Consider the following 17,246-nt stretch of genomic DNA (forward strand, 5'->3'; position numbering starts at 1 on the left):
CCTCCCACACAAACCACAAGGCAATGTATGCATGAAACAAGTTGAAAACAGTCTGCTCTGCTGTCTGTATAAAATTGTGGCACAGCTAAGAAAAACACCCCAAAGTAAAGTGTTATCCTGTTTACACTCCCCATATAATAAATCAAGAGGAGAAGTCAAATGGTAGCCCTAATGGGAGATACATAGCTCTCTGTTCCTGGAGCCTCTACAGGTAGAGGAGTTGTTTGGCAGTGGCCTGACAACCTTATTTGGGCTTAACAACTTGTTAAAATCAATACACGATTAGTCAGCAAAACAAAGGATTTTGCTGTAAAAGCTTGGATCTCAGGAGGATCACTGAACTCCGAGGGCAAGTGCATCCTCTGCTCTCTGCAGGTACTGCCTGTCCAACAACTGCAGCATATATCGACAGCATCTTCTGCCCATTCCACAAGCCTTCATCAGCTCCTCCAAATATTCTGCATTCTCAAATGGAAGGGTGCATTGATTTTATGTAACATGGCTCGTTAAGTGCTGATTAGACCATTATAGTGATGTGATTTCAGGGAATGGGTTTGGGTGACAGGCGGCCAAACACAAATCAAAAGGAACTAACAACCCTTACTGAAAGAAATTTGGACTGCTGCGCCGCTTCACCTACAACTCTCCAGTTACGAACAGAATACTGTGTGTGACCGTTTATACCTAATTGAGCAGCTTCAGAAGTCAGCAGTTCAGAGAAAATAACCATTAACAGTGCTCAAGATGCACTGTTTGGAAGTAATGACGTTCAGTCATCACAGGGTAATCAGTTCCATACAATCATCTGTGATAGAGCTGCAGTGATCATTTGATTAATTAAATAGCCAATCAACAGAAATGTAATAGTTACCAATTTTGTTAACTGAGTGTTTTAGTAGTTCATAAAGAAAAAATACCAAACAGTTCAACAAATCTATGTTGGTGAGACAAAACTAGCAATTATCACATTAGACTCTGTGAATTTTATTATTAGCATGTTAGAGGGTCAATTCATTAATTAATTATAAAACCAATGGATGATTAATCAATAATGAAAATAATGCAACCCTAATTAGTGCACTGAAACTACCAGAGGACACTGTAGAACTGCAAAAATCGTCAATCAAAAACGAAAATGAGGACTGCTTGTTACCAGGTTTGATGTTACCTCTCCTACATCAGACAAAAATACGTTTATTTTTTCTTGTCCTCAAATGTTTGAGTCTCACTGTGTAAAATTATATAAGTGCAGACTTTGACACTGAAAGGCTGTTTTCACATTCACTGCTGAAAGTGTAAATTTTCTCTGAAAATTACATTTTAAGAGCAAGCAGCCCAGTTGCCAGGAAAAAATGTTGCCAGTTCTGCAAACTGATTCATTCACATTTGTCATGGGCTATTTTTCAAGGAGATCTCAGGACAAATTCCAGCCGATTTTTGGTGACCAGAACATTTATTTTAAGCCAAAACACGATCTTTTCCTAGCCCTAACCAAATAGTTTCTGAGCCGAGCTAACAAGATCATAAGCTTACACCATGAAAATTGAACTACATAAAGAAATAGTCGCAACATAAAGAAATATAAAATTTCAACCTATCGGTGGTTTGCAGAAACACACACTGCCAAATTGTATTTTGACGACTGGGTTGCAGTGAGATGACAAATCCTGATCTGATCCTGTTCAGTTGCTACCACTTTTTATGTTATTTCTTGGCTCACAACTACATTTCTTCAAAGTGAGTATGCTGCTCTATAAAGTCTGCTGTTGAGGTATTTTCTGAAAAAAGCTCTTGCATTTCTGAAATTGCTTTTGCTAATTCTGAGTCAGACTCGAGAAGTTCCTGTGTAGCTGAGTGGAATCTTCGCTCTGCACTCAAGCCTCCGTATAATTCACTCTCTGGTTGAAGCTTGGTGAAGTAGAACAATATAGTCGATTACACTATTGTTCTCACACTGCAGTGTGTCCCATAACTTTCTTTTTGTATGAATTACAGCAAAGCTTTCTATGAGATGTTGTTGCAGTGACTCACAGAGGCTGGTGATCAGGTTAACGTACTGTATGTTATGATTTAAGTGATCACAACTTCGGATCCAAACAAAGAAGAACACAGATTCGGTCATGTGCCAACGATATCACAGATTCAACCTTAAAGTGCCACAACAGTTTACCACCTGAAACCTTTTCTTTTCTTCTGCTGGAGGTAGTCAAAGACAAGACTCTCCTGAGATGGCTAAGAATAGATAATGAAGAATAGAAAAGCAGAGATAATATCAAAATATTGCACCTCATCACAGAGTGTTATTCCCACACACACACACACACACACACACACACACACACACACACACACACACACACACACACACACACACACACACACACACACACACACACACAGGCCACAGTCAAATGAAACAATTCATTCTAATCCACACTTTGCTCTTTACAGCAGCATCACTTGTCAGAGCCGACTTTAAGAGGATACGGTGTGGGCTCTGCTTCATATTCCCCAGGTTCTTTAATTTAACCTCCAATAAGGATAGAGCACCCTCATCCTCGTTTACAGGATAATTTGCACAAACCATCCTAAATGTTAACTCTGAACTGTGATGCAGTAATTCTAGTTGTATCTAGGTCACCCCAGATGAATGTGGAATTTTTTTTCTTACCTCACCTATGTGGGCTTTTCCTGTATAGAACAGCCACTTGATAATTTTCTCATCAACATTTCCTCATGTCACATATTTTCAGTCAGGTTTTGAAAAGGAAATGCCTGCTGTTAGATTTTTATGATCTGTAGCTTCACCTGAAGATTTTACAACTCTTTTAGGACATTTTTAGCTGCCTAACGTTGCTGCAAACTGCTGTGAAGTTACAGATTTTACCTTAGCTGCACCATGTAGTTATTATCTCCTCCAGAGAGGTTATGCATTTTTTTTTATATCCATCTACCTGTAAGTGTGTTTGCTTGCATGTCTGGCTGTCTCTTTTTCTGCAGTAATAGACTATATTTATTAAAACTACAGGCCAAATTGACAAGACATTGAGCCTTTTTACTGCAGCCATTTTGACAGGAAATAGCAGGTAAACACATTAATTAAGGCTCAACAGAACCTTCATTAATGTATTAGTACCTGTGTTCACCTTTATGTCAAAATGGCTGCTGTGGAAAAAGTCTATTCTTCCAACAAAAAACTCTATTCTATTTCTATTAATGTCACATCAAATATTATTTGTCTTTTTTGAATTAACAGTGAAAGTTGTTCATTCCATTCATCTGTGTTGTTGTGCATCCGACAGTCAGAGATTGAGACTCTAAAAAGGGGAGACATGTAGTGACAAAGACTCATGTTTGGTCAGCTTTGCACAGAAATGGCCAGTAGAAAACAGCCTGTAATTTCTTACTTTTACTTGAGTAAAGAAGCTGAATCAGTACTTTTACCACAATCTTTTTTTAACACAAGTTTCTGTACTTCTTCTTGTGTGAAAAATGTGTGTACTTTTGCCACCTCTGATTAATGTGTCCTTCTTCCCCCTGCTGATTTATTTCATCCACCTCCCCTGTTGAAGCAGGAACGATCAGATGATAAGTGAATGACAACTGGTTTCAAAACTTTATTGCAGTACAACAAAAATAACTTTGACATCAACTCCTCTGTAGGCAAGAATATCCCAGACATGTACTTTTAATCACTAAGGTCAGAGTGCTGAAGTAACTGGTGTGTTACCCCTGGGGCAGTTCAGCGTCTTTGTCAAGGGCGGTTGAAAAGTTTGATAATGTTCGACTGCTGTTGAAACACTTCCCACACTGGAGTGCATCCGTCTGTCCTTGTTGTGTCCTCCTGTCCTGCTCTGGAGATATCTGACATTATTTTATTAGATCACATTAAGAAAGAAGTCTCCGTTCCCCTCACTTCCTTACAAAGGCAATAATCCCCTTCAGTAGAAGTTAACAACTGCTGTCTCAGCAGACGTCCAACCATAAATCTATGACTAATTACTTTAGTTTATCCAGACACACCAACTACCCTCTAATTAGCCAAACAATGAATGGTAATGTCTTGGGTTTCCGTGTGGGCTTTCGAGTTACACTCACTCACTGCATCAGACTGAAGATGTGGGTATTCAACCAAAGTATTTTCTATTTTTCAGTGTGTTTATGCAAACAAAGGCCTGCACCCATATGCTGTTGAGTTAATTATAGAACAATTAGACCTGCCTGAACTATCTCTCAAAATTAAGGAGTCTTTTCATACATACAGTAAAAAAGAGGTGTGAATCTTGTGATTACACCAACCCGGAGAAGAGAATATATTTTTTAAAAACACTATTTTAAAAGTATTTTCATTGTTACTGCACAACACTGTCCTCTAGCTGCATCTGATTTTTGTCTGATTTATTCATGCAGTCAATTCCCATTCAAGCACCTCTGTTGTACAGCAACAGAGAGACTGAAATATATTTTTATTATTTGATAAAACAAAACACATGCCGTGTAACTTGGGAGTTGGCACTGCAGCTGCACAACTCCTGAAACATTATGTCATGATGAAAAGAGCCGGCATCTTGGGTGTTTGGCAAACAATGTTTTCCGGGTTGATCTCTTTCACGAGCAAATTGTATTTTCAAAAGCCAACTTTTTTGTTTACTTATTAATTGATTTCACAATATGGTTGCCTTCTTTCTGTCAGATTGTTAATGCTCATCAGCCAGGGGAAGTAAAAATGGAACCAGCTGTGGTAGTTGCTGTCTTCCTTCCTTGTAAGATTATTTATGCAGATTATTATTTTTGACAGCATCCCCCTGCCCCAATAAAAGCTGTTTTTGCTGCACCTGGACATCACTTATCAAAACTGAGAGCTTCTACTGATTTATTTTTCTTGTCTTAGCTGGTGCCAAAAATCAGCAGTATTATACAGCAGCATCTTGGAAAGATAAATATAGTGTTTTTCATGTTTGCAAGTGCAGTATAGGTAACATTGAGGGTAACAGTGCAAGCTGAGGCGTATGCAGCAGAATTATAATGTAATTCTGCTCCACTGCACGCGCATGCACTTGTCTAAGGTTTCTTGCCAATAAACAATGAATTTGCACATGTAGAACAACAGTCTATAAAAGCTCCACATAAGCCAGGAGGGATCATAGAAGTCAGAGTCATCCAATAAAAGGGTTTTTGTGTGTGTCTGTCTCTGTCTTCCTGTTTCAAATCTAAATGATGTTCAGTATGTCACACAGCGGCAGCGTTCAAGCTTTTCCAAAAAGATTCTTCAAATAGGAAGTGACTATGAAAACCTGAGGTTAAAAACATTTTTTCCCTGACAGCAATAGTCATTGTGTTTTCATGCTTTGCTAGCGGTGTGGTGGTGTGTGTCAGTGAGTGTGTGTCTGCTGGGTGTCGGGGGGTGGGGTGGTGGGGGTGCAGGGCAACAATGTTATCAGTTCTTTTCTTTTTTGAAGAAAATGTCGTCGGAAAAAAAAATTATGAAAGAATACACGTCTCCCAGTGAAATGTGCTAAAAATTTCTCCTCTGCGACTTTAAAGCATTTGGACTGGCAGGCTTATTTGTATGGGTAAATGAAATGAGAGGCCAGGCGTGTCACAATCCAAATGCACAACGTGGAAATAAATTCCTCAAGGCTGATCTACATAATAGTATTCGTAATGGGCCCAAAGGTTCCGTAACCAAAATAATTCTGTCAGAGTGAGCTCAGGCTTTGTATTTCAAACTAAAACACACACACACGCACGCATGCACACACACTCATACACACACACACACACACACACACACACACACACACACACACACACACACACACACACACACACACACACACACACACACACAAATACAGTCAGCAGCAGTAGATTCAAAGGAGGACAAAGGAAACAAAGTCCGCTATACTTCTGCTTTATGCGAAGGGCATCATTCAAAGGAATCACATGGATTTATATTGTTGCGGTGAAAGGGGTAAACAATATCAAATAGAGAGTAGTTATCTAACCACTACCTCGTTTCTCCAAAGTACACTCATATTTATTGTACTCTTTCAATTGATTGAATTCTATTTTGAGTTAGTATAACTTGTCCTTGGGCAGTTGCACTACCGGACGTGCAGTTCACAAAAGTGGCACTAAGATCAACAAAGCTGTTGTTAAACAGCAGTGAGACACAAGATAGATGTTGTGTCTAACAAGTACTGATGGTAATAAGAGTATGCCTGTGGCAATCAGAACTTTTGGGATTTTGTCTCACTTCTACTCATTGTCTTGGGTGAAAAAATTACCTATTAACATTTTTACACATTATGCAGTTGATGATAATCCACCTACATGACTCGGACAGAAATGTTCAATGCCTATGATGTTTAAAAGTTTTATTCACTGACTCTCTACCAGAAGTGATAACAAAAGATGACCAAATAAAACGCACCATTATCTTGAATAAAATTTTGGATTACATTTTGGATAATATAGGTACACAACTAAAGAAAATATATAACAATGGTCTGGTCGTTTTTCAACATTTTAATGCTGAAATGCTACATATTATATCTTCACTGAACAACACATGAAGCACGTTCGAGCAAACAAAATAACTTACAAAGTATCAAAGGCTTCAGATGAGGGTTTGATCATCCTTACATCAATTTAACCTTTTGACCTAAAGAGAGCTGACTAATTCAAAGAATACACAACCTTTTTCTACTGCTTTATATATATTTAATATGCAGCAGCTCAAGCCTATTAAATATACATCTGTTGTGTTCAACCGTGACAACAGAGTATCCACTGAGGATGAAGCTTACCTTTAAGGTTCCTCTTTGCCTCCATCTGTGATTAACTTCTTCTCTCTTAAATCACATTTTCACATTATGGAGAGGTGGTTCTGTGGATGTTTTAAAACATCCCGTTGCGTGTCACAATGAGTGGAGGGGAAATTTTGTTTTCTAAATTTGATGAAACAATTTTTGGCACACTTCTTTCTATATCTTTGCAACTCATCACTGCTGTTGTGCTAAACCAAAAAGACAGCCCCTGACTGATCATCACTGGTGCTCATGTCATACACAGAATCAATAACACCTATTTTTTCATGGACATAAAGTGCTACATGATAAGCTGTCCTAAGAAATTAAGCATTAGCTAACCTTTCAATCAACCCAAACGCTTCCAGACACTTGGTTTGAATGGGTACTGATCTTTTGCTACGGACAGATTTGACCTTAGGCATAATTAGCCTAATAAAAGCATTAGATATGCTGTCAATATGATTTGCATAATGTGCGAAGGCAGTTTCATTCCTGAATGCAAGCGGTGTCCGAGTGACTTAAAAATGCTGCAGTGACATTTCTCTGGGTCCTTTGTTCACACCTGTCAGGGGAAATGTGATGGGAGACGGCAGCTGCAGCTGCGGCTTCTGCCTGAAGTTAGTCCACCAAACACACCAAGACCCTGCTGGAGTCCAGTGCACAACAACCACACACATGCACACGCTCACAGTATGTATTTCTGAAAAAGCAAAGAAAAGAATTTCACCTTGTGCTGACAGGATTAATTTCTTACAGTGTCAATTCCGACATAATCCATGGAGATCAGAGAGGGAATAGAAAATGCATTGTCATATTTCTCAGTCGCCCAAGCTGAGGTAACCAAGGAGAAAATAATGGAAAACACACAACTGAGTTACAAGAATATATATCGTACAAAAGCTGTTTTAGTTTTGGTTTGTTTTGTAATATGTATTTTTGTAATACTTGATCAAAAGAGGCAATAAACAAAACAAATTATGAACCCCTTGTAGTCACAGCCTTAAACTGTCACCCAAAAAAGAAAATTCATTCATTATCTACTCACCCCCATGCTGATCTGACGTTGGGTGAAGTTTTGTAGTCCACAAAACATTTCTGGAGATTCACAGGAAAACAACTGAGGTTAATGGGGACTAAAAAAACAAAGACAAAAAAGATAAACGTACAGTGGCTCCATACAATTCTTTTGTTGTAATACAAATCTTCAGAAACCCAAAGATCCCAAATATATTTGATAAGACATTAATTACACCCTTTTTAAAGCTGAAATCTTCGCTGTAGCCACTTAGCTAGCATGTAACCCCATTGGAAATGGGTGCACAAGGTTGACCACAAGTTGAGGCTGTAAACAACGTCTTTTCAAAGCAATTTGAGATCTTGGGGCTTTGGGAAACTTGGATTACACCAGACAAGCTGTATGGAGCCAATTGTATGGTTTATTTTGGTTGTTTTTTACATTTTCATACAAGTCCTCATCTATTTCAGTTGTTTAGGAGAATGTGGCAAGAATATTCTGCTGTGAAGCTCCAGAAATGTTTTGTGGACTACGTAACTCCAACCAACTTTCCATCGGCATTGGGGTGAGTAAATATTGAAATCATTTTGTGTGAACTTTTTTAAGAAACTACAGACTGGATTTGTGAGGACAGCTTTGATAGTGGCTCCATTTTACAGATTATTGATTATCCTGGTGATGTTTATCTCGGTGAAAATGATTTCAACACTGAGAGCCATGTAATGAGTCACTCTAATGCCAGGACTGAGGTCAGAACCATCAGGTTATGTTGCTCTACAATGGGCTCTGGCACACACAGCTCTTAAGTCTCATTTTTAGAAAATAATGCCTCTCATATTACGAGCATGCAGCATTGTACTGCTTAAGGTGCTAGTACTGCACTTTTCCCATTTTCCCTTTGCAGGTCAGTTGTATGAGAGGCAATGCTGGCCTTTGCATGACCCGCAGAAATATGACACTTTCCATCACCTCAGGTTCATTTCCGAAGCTTGCACTTCACTGAGTGCTTCTGTTGCTGCTGTGTTTTGTCATCATGGTGGGCATCCAAATGAGACCTAAACCTTGAGGAAAATTCAGCCTCTCTTCTCTATGGACAGTTGGTTTACCATTCCTTGCCCCATTAGCTTTTATGATTGGTCCACCATTTGCATAACTGGTACAGAGGGGACTGAGGGCCTGAATGATTAACGACAGAGTCTGAGGCTGTCCTATGCATTCAGGCATATGGTGTTTTCAGGCTAAACAGCAGATGTGGACCATCATAACAGCTAGTTGTTTCATGGCTGTTGGGAAAATCTTGAACAAGTGCAGCCAGACTGGCTTGGGCTCAATCCCATTTCCAATTTTTACCCCTACCCCTCAATATCAAGTGCCCCTTGCCCCTCAGGAAAGAGTTACAAGGGGGAGTGGTTGATATCTCCCCTCTATGAAATGGGACACCCCTCATATGTCATCAGTAGTGGTTGATGTTATGTAAACAGATGTGACTGGACATTTCCATATGCTGTCTTCAGCTGTGGTGATTTCTCTTGCAATCCTGGTGTTATCACAGGCCACTTACCATTTATCTGATGGAGATGGGAAAGTATTAATGCTCACAATTTGTTCACAGTTTCATTCCAATAAAACGAACACTGCTTCATTACCTGGCCACTTAGAAAGCGGTGCCTTATAGGTTAACATTAGCAACCTGTGCTCTTACCCTGCTGGGCTGCACTCATATAAGAGGAGTGGAACCAAGTGCAACAACTTTGCTGCTGGACTTAAGTTACATTTGTGGCATCATATGCCATCAAAGGACGGAGTGCAACACTGAAAAAAGTTTTTAAAAGATAAATGATGCCATCATCCTGCACTGAGCCCTGACCATTGTAAAATCGTGATTTAAAAGCTGCCCCAGTAGAGAGCACATAAAGTGGTGTGTCCCCTTAGAATTGCTGTAAGGCAGGAGTTGTTGCTGTTTGTGACATGTCGGAGAGGAAACAAATACATGTTTGCTGCTGCTCATTGCACTTGCATTAATTCTCTGTGTCCCAGTTAGGCAAACCCAAGACACTTGGTTAAATTTGTGGCAGCAACGTTTCTTTTCTGCGCGCCGCTGTTTGTGTTTCTTTCAAGCGTGTAGTTGATAATCAGAGATTTCTAAGCTTATGTTCCTCAGTATAGCTAGCTGGTAAACCTTGTTTCAAGATTCTGAGACTGAACACAGCAAAGACGAAGACAATGTAACGTTAGCTAGCTATGTAGTAACCTATCGAGACATCACCAAACTAGTAGTGAATGTTTTATGCTTGTTATAAAGAACAGGATTGAAATATATTGAAATGACTGAGAGTTTTATAACCCTCAGTTTGAAGTGTGCTGCGTGCGACTGTGAATGTGCTAAATGCAGGGGTAGAGCTTAGTGGTAAGGACGAGGGATGTATTGGAATTGGGCCTGAGAATTCTTGGAAACTGCAAAATAGTAGAGCAAGGTTGTCCTTTTTTTACTACTTGATCTTCAGGAATATAAATGCAGCTGACTGTCATGTAATTAAAGTGCCTGAGACTGACAGACAGAGAAAAACGGGAGACAACAGGTGTTTCATTTCAGCAGTTATTTTCGGACTACATACAGGATTCATTGAGGGAACGGATGGCTGGGCCTCAGCAGGAATCAACCTTTTGCTGATTTTAACAGCAAATACCTCTGCCAGTGTTTATCCAACACTCGGGCTCAGAGTGTTCAAATTATCAGTGAGGGGAAACAGATGGAGTGTGAAAGCAATGCGAAGATATCTCTCCGCATCAGACTCAGCACAGGTAATGGGAAATAGTTCAAGCATGGTTCTTTAGAGAAAAGTTTCACCTTCCACCGCCTGTCGTAGTTGTGAAATCAGGCTAAAAGCAGGATTTTCTTCTCTCCTCTCACATAAATATCTGGAAGGGGTTTGTCAAATTTGAATGTAATGGTAGGTGTTAAGAGAATGTGGGATCAAATTCAGAGTTCGGCTGCGTGTGCCAGAAATGCTGTAGCTGTCAAACTCCAACTGAACTCTGAGACCCTCTCCTGCAGACCCAGCTGTCTGAAAAAAATAAGAAAAGATGAACAAGCACAAGAGGAACATAAAAAAACAAGAGTTGAAAATGAGTGTTTTCTTTAATTTTGTCTGATGTATGTGACCTGAATATTTTTGTGGACCCATTTTTAAACGGTTCTGTGTTATATGAATTGCATTAGGTTCAAAACATCGTTTATTATTTGTAGCCAGCATGATGTGTTGCTTTAATCGATTAAAAGTGCAATTAGAAAGATTTTCCCTACCCCACAGCACAAATGACAACAGCAAATTTGTGAGGTTTTAATAAGGTCGTTCATCAATACCAGTGACTGAGCCATTACTTTGAACATTTTCTGGCACATACTGTTTTCCTCACCCTCTCCTTGCTTTTTCAGCCACTCGGTGATGGAGTACAGGGCTTTAGTATCACAGAACAGTTTGTTCTCATGGCAAAAAAGACAATTTAACAGTGTGTCAAAATATGATTGACTGTAATCCATGAATAACATTTAATTTGCATCTGATTCTTATTTTTGTCTTGCATACATTTGGCTTTTCGACGCATGTTAATGGATGACGATGCTCCATTGTTCCCAAAATAGATCAAAAGGTATACTAAACGCTTGTACTTTATTACATTAGATCTGATTCTAATTATCAGTAAAACACAAAAAATAAAATGAGTGCTTCCTGTCTGCAACAGGGGCTGAGGTGAAATTATTGTTATTATGATTCTGCCAAAAGACTACAGTCCTCCCGGCTAAAGGACATTTTGCCTCTCTCCACCAGAATTCATTCTGCACAGGCTCTCTGCTAGCAGGACTTTCTGTTCCCTGTAAAGAAATCCTCTTTACAGAAGTCATGCGGGGCTTGAGGCTCAGGCTGTCTCCAGGAAGGCGAGAGCCACAGATTTGAAATTTACTTTGCAAAAAACTTGTGTAGTCAAACTAGCTAAAGCAAACATTAGGGTGTGATCGTTGCCTATGAAGCTTGTCCGTCACACAGCGATATCAGCGGTTTATTCCTCTCACATTAATGGAAGAGTGGAGAAGAACAAATGAGAGTGCTGTCTGCTTAGGTAAAACAGGCCAGCATGCTTTTCTTCTGGGCACCGAGCTCAGCTCCGCCTGCAGTGAGTGTAAATGTTCCAAGCTCCCTTGCCGCCACCGCATACTGGCAGCTAACTCCCGAGCCACCCCGCCTGCTAACAGGATTAGCCCCTCAGCTCCACTTGTTTCAACAAAGTTATCAAGTTTAAAAACACAGTCTCCTGGTGCCTTTTGTAACATCAAAGAATTGCTCCTCAACTTTGACAGGTTAATTAATAGTCAAGTTTTGCACAGCATCCCTTGTGGCTTCTTGTCTTACGACTGTGAAATACATTTACTGCAGAGATGCTTTCATTTATAGTCTGTATTTTATGTGCTGCTGATGAAGCCACATGTTCACTCCATGTGAGAATTTAATAGATTCAAGGTCTAAACAGGTGGTAATGCATGTTTAACTAAATAAAGACACATGGTGCAATATTGCATTATCATACTGCATCAAATTACCCTCATTAAAGTCTTAGGAAATGTGTTGTAGGTTGAGAATTAATGTATGTATTATAAACTCCAGATGCAGATGAACAGTAAAACATGCAGTCATTTCTAAGCTGTTTAATATAGAAATTAAAGGTCCCATATCGTAGAAAGTGAGCTCTTTTTCCAATTAAACAGCAGGTATAGGTGCTGTATATATACATTAAACAATTATTTGACTAAAACAGTTACTTTAAGTATTTAAATTACATGTACATTGTCCATCTAATAAGTTCAATGTAAAGGGTCACATTTAATTATTAGACAGAATAACCCATTTGAAATGCATTACTTTTATGTATACTTGAATGATAAATGCTTGAAAAGTGCACAATAACTTTCATATAACAAATCGTAACTTTATATCTAATAATTGAACAACACATTAAGTTTATGCTTACGTCTGCATTAATATAATTTAATCAGACTAAGTGATTTAACTTATTTACATCGACTCATCATGATGGAAAACTACTGCATTGAATGTGACACTTTACATTGAGCTCATGTACATTACGTGATATGTTTGATGGTCATGACTGTTCAATGTGCTTTTATGAATATGTGCCATGTGCAGGGGTGGAAGTGACTAATTACACCTGCTCAAATTTCTGCAATTAAGTCATGTTTTTAGGTACTCAATTACTCAAGTCTGTAATTTTACTTGTACTTGGGTATGCATTCCACCATGTAACTTACTTAGTTACTTTTCATAATTGAGTACCGAGTACAATTTGAATTAATAGCTAAACATTTCATATGCAATTTTGTAGCCAATTACGCTATCCAGTCACAAACAGGCCAATGAAAACGCTGACACATGGACAGAACAAAACAAAGACCTGCAGCAGGTGCAGGTTTGGAGAGGTGACCATGACCACTGAGCAGAACAGAGCAGGAGTCGGGAGTAATTAAGACTGAAGATTTGGAGAAACAGAAACAGTAAAACATGCTGTAGGTCTGATTTGTGTGTAAACTTCTTGAGTGCAGCTGCCACAGGATGCAAAATGAATTTCAGTGGAAACTGACATGTACAAGTAATTTAAACACTTACAAGTCCCCTGAGTGTATTTGGAAAGTATCAAAATGCTCAATGCACAGAGCCTACATGTATATTCAAACTGGCCTTCGAATGAGCTGTCAGGACTTCGGTAAGGTTGCGATGTCACACCTGGAAACCCAGTGGGCTGTGGCTGCTCAGGGCTGTGAGAGCAGCCCAATCAGAGTAGAATTGGCTTTTTGTCAGAGGGGCCTTAAAAAGACAGGCAGTAAACCGGTCGTCAGACAGAAGGTGAATAGACGTGCTGCAGCTATGAAGAATATAAGAAAAACAATGTGTTTTTTTGCATGACAGCATGTTAACTTTTTCTAGCTGACACCAAAAATAAAGGTATGAACCTTAAAATGAGCATTATATAGGACCTTTAAAAGCTACACAAATCTAGTGTGATAGTAAAGTCAATATAAGAGAATCTATTTGATGTGTCAGCAGAAAATATTGTCTTGTATTACAGAGTAATATACAGCATATAGAACAAAACACAAAAAATAAACACAAAATATTCCCTTTATTTTTTTTCCTACCTTAAGACTACACAGGGTCACTGATGTAGCTCTAAGAGGTATCTACATTTGCATTTTATTTACAGCTTACTTTGATGTCTTCATATTTACATGGTCAAAGAGAAGCGCTAAAAACACAGTGTTGAGAACAAACCAAAACTCAAAATGAGTCCAAAACCTTAGAAAAAGATACAGTCTAATGACGCAACAGTTCTCAGTGCAATATTCCACAATGCAAATATCCTTCATTCATATAATGTTGAACATACATATTTTCTTTTGGGAAACGAAACATCACTGAATCAACCAACAGCAGAAAAAAATAACTGTGTACTGTTTCCTTTAACGTTTGTACAGATTGAGACACTCAATCATGCTCCCACCACCCCTACACACACAAACAGTTCATATTTTGATGGAAAAATGATAAGAAAGTCAAGAGTGTGCAGTGGCTTGGCATAGTTCAAAAAGTACCAGGAGTCAAATCAATGTCACAATTTCCAAAATAGTCTTGACTCCTCTTGAATTTTCACATAATGACATTTTCAAATGAGCAGAATTGTCCTTTGCGGTCTCCACTGGGGAGGAAACGGACATATGGGAGCTAGAATGTGTCCACGTGTGGTTATTTCCAAGGTTGCCGTGTATAGACGACCTTTAGTCTGTAAACGGGAACTAGTACACCTGCAGGTCTAATGCATTTCAGCCAGCCATGGGACCAAGTGGAGCCCTATTCTGGAGAATGAAAGCACTTTCGTTGCTGACCTGCGGGCAGCCCTTAGGGCAAAGGCAATTTGTATCTTTCATCTCAACCACAACACAATGCAATCCATCTCAGCAGTCAATATGTTAATGTAGTATGAATCACACTGATGAGACTGTTTTCTTAAACCATCTTTATAGTGTCACTTTTCAAAAATATCTTCACCCCATGCTTTAATCGATTGGACATTGTGGCGAGGAAATACTGACTTAAGCTCACTGAAAAACAAACACTGCCTTTCATATGCAATTGAGATCAGTAAAACGTAGTCTGTCTAATGAAAAACACAGTAATTGATTTAACTAAACCACCTTTCATAGTTTATTCCATGTGTTGAAACACCCCTAAGTATTGTTCAAGTACAACAATTAACAATAAAAGGGACAATAGTTCACATTTTTTTTAAATTCACATTTGTTATACTGTTAATTCATATAGCTATTTATAAAACAAAACTAAAATGTAATTCAAAACCATTCCTGTAAAATACCTGTTGTTGTTAAATACAGACATTAATTCCACAGTATTTTCTTACAGGGTTGGCTCTTCACTATTTTCATAATCAAGTTGTTTGACCACAGTCAAATAAAAAGGAGCAGAGAGCAAATTTGTTCTGTGTTTTCACTTTCTTCCTTGGAAAAAGAATTCCAGTTAAAAAATAAAACACACGCAAAATAAAAAAAAGTGACCTCATATCCCTTTGTTGGCTTTACCATACAAGTTAAGCTTGATTAAGCAGTTTTGCTAATTTTGTAGTTCATAAAGAAGGCCATCAACATGCACAGTCAGGGTGCACCAAAGCCTTCCAAGCTAAGACCACAGATGAGTATCAATCCTCCTCTTAAAAAAATTACAAGACATCACACAAATGAAGGTGCTTTGACAAGTTCAGCTGGGGTTTTGATGAAGGGCTCTACCGCCAACAGAAATCTCTCTCATTATTTATGGATGACTGGGGCTATGAGGGTTTCAAGTATAAAAAAGAAGTGATTAAAAGAGAAGGAATCTCCTTGGCTGAGGCGCAGAAAAAGGCAGAATGGAGCAAGCTTGTGAATAACAATCTGCAAGTCTGGCAGCAGAGTGAGCCAGTGAACATAATGCATTACCAATACTCCTCTTGGATTCCTTTGAACAGAATCACCAAAAGGAACGAGGAAATGGAGTCACAAAAATAAGTCACAGACATCGCAAATTTTCATCCTCTAGCAGCCGCACTTGAAGGGCAAAGACTGTTAAAGAATCTTCAAAAGGAGAAGGGCACTCTTCTATTAATACAGTGCAACTGATTGCAACCATGTTTTTTTCTTTTTACAGTATATTAAAAACCAAGTTGAGCACAGTCAAAAAAAAAAAAAGTGGTCATGTACACAACTGTCTTTGGCAAGAAGTCCCATGTCCTACATGTGAGTCAGTCACTCCAGAGCCCCGTGTTCATGTCACCTTCGGCCCATTTCGCTCTGTCTCATGAAATGAATGTTGTTGACACTGTCTGCCAGCTCAGGGTACTGGTCAACTGAAACCACGTAGTATCCGTCATAGCCCTGCACCCGCCCTGAACCCAGGAGCTGCTGCTTCTCTCCCTCAGTCCAGGTTCGCGAGCCCTCCTCTCCATCCCTCAGTCTCTGGCGCTCCCGGGACCACGCCTGGGCGACGGCCCTCTGTCGGGCCAGCTCCAACACGCGAGCTTTCTCCTCATCCACACTGCTGCCATAACGTGTATTCAGACACAGTGCGCCATACTGTAGCTGAATGTCAGTAATGCGCCTAGTCCTACCATTGAGAACAGTGTTGACCTGAGACACCGTCACATTGACGCCGGTCTCTAGTGTGCGCCGACCCACCGTCATGCCAATGAGGGACAGATCTCCCTCCACTGAGCCCAGTTTGACAAAGTAGTGGGTGTCCATTCCAGCGATAGTAAAGTGGAGGTCTTCAAGGTAGAATGCATCGTTCAAAACTGCGGCCATTCGGCGCCCGTCCTCATTGGCTAAGCTGATGATATCAGTGCTGATGCGACCACCTCTGATAGCAAATTTCACCCCCTTGCCGAAGATGGAGCCGGCTGAGGCGAAGATCTTCTCGTCCTCTGTCTGAGGACATCCGGCACTTTTGGCTCTGTAGATCTGGCCAAAACGCTCCAGTTTCACAAAGGCCTTCAGCTGCCTCTGAACTTCACACTGAACGCCCAGCAAAGACTGCAGAAACAAAGACAATACTGTTTAGTCACACAGCCCCCGCAGCATCTACACAGACTGTAGAATGTATATTCTGTTTGTTCTCTGAGCTAGAAATGGATTTACACAATATCAGTTGATCAGAATCTTTATCTAGATATTTGCTGAAACTTCTGATTGCTTAACACCTCGGTATGTAACCTTTATCCTCCTCTGCATGGGGAGTAAGTAGCACTGTCTGCTTTCTCCCGTTTTTCAAACTAAGATTCATTCTGCATTATTAATACTTCAA

General features: G+C 39.6%; 1 protein-coding gene across 6 annotated transcripts in view; it reads right to left on the reverse strand.

Moving 5' to 3' along the window:
• Nucleotides 1–14,003: 14,003 nt before the first annotated feature.
• The window catches only part of tenm4 (teneurin transmembrane protein 4), a 156,918-nt gene continuing 153,675 nt past the window's right edge, over nt 14,004–17,246 (reverse strand). For all 6 annotated transcript variants that reach the window (XM_084351717.1, XM_084351716.1, XM_084351715.1 and 3 more), the window contains one exon: nt 14,004–16,975. In XM_084351717.1, coding sequence (XP_084207843.1) covers nt 16,217–16,975 — 759 coding nt within the window. In that variant the 3' untranslated portion in view covers nt 14,004–16,216. The remainder of the gene's footprint in view (nt 16,976–17,246) is intronic.

Source organism: Pagrus pagrus (assembly GCF_965226575.1).
Source record: "Pagrus pagrus genome assembly, chromosome: 4".
Lineage (NCBI taxonomy): Eukaryota > Metazoa > Chordata > Actinopteri > Spariformes > Sparidae > Pagrus > Pagrus pagrus.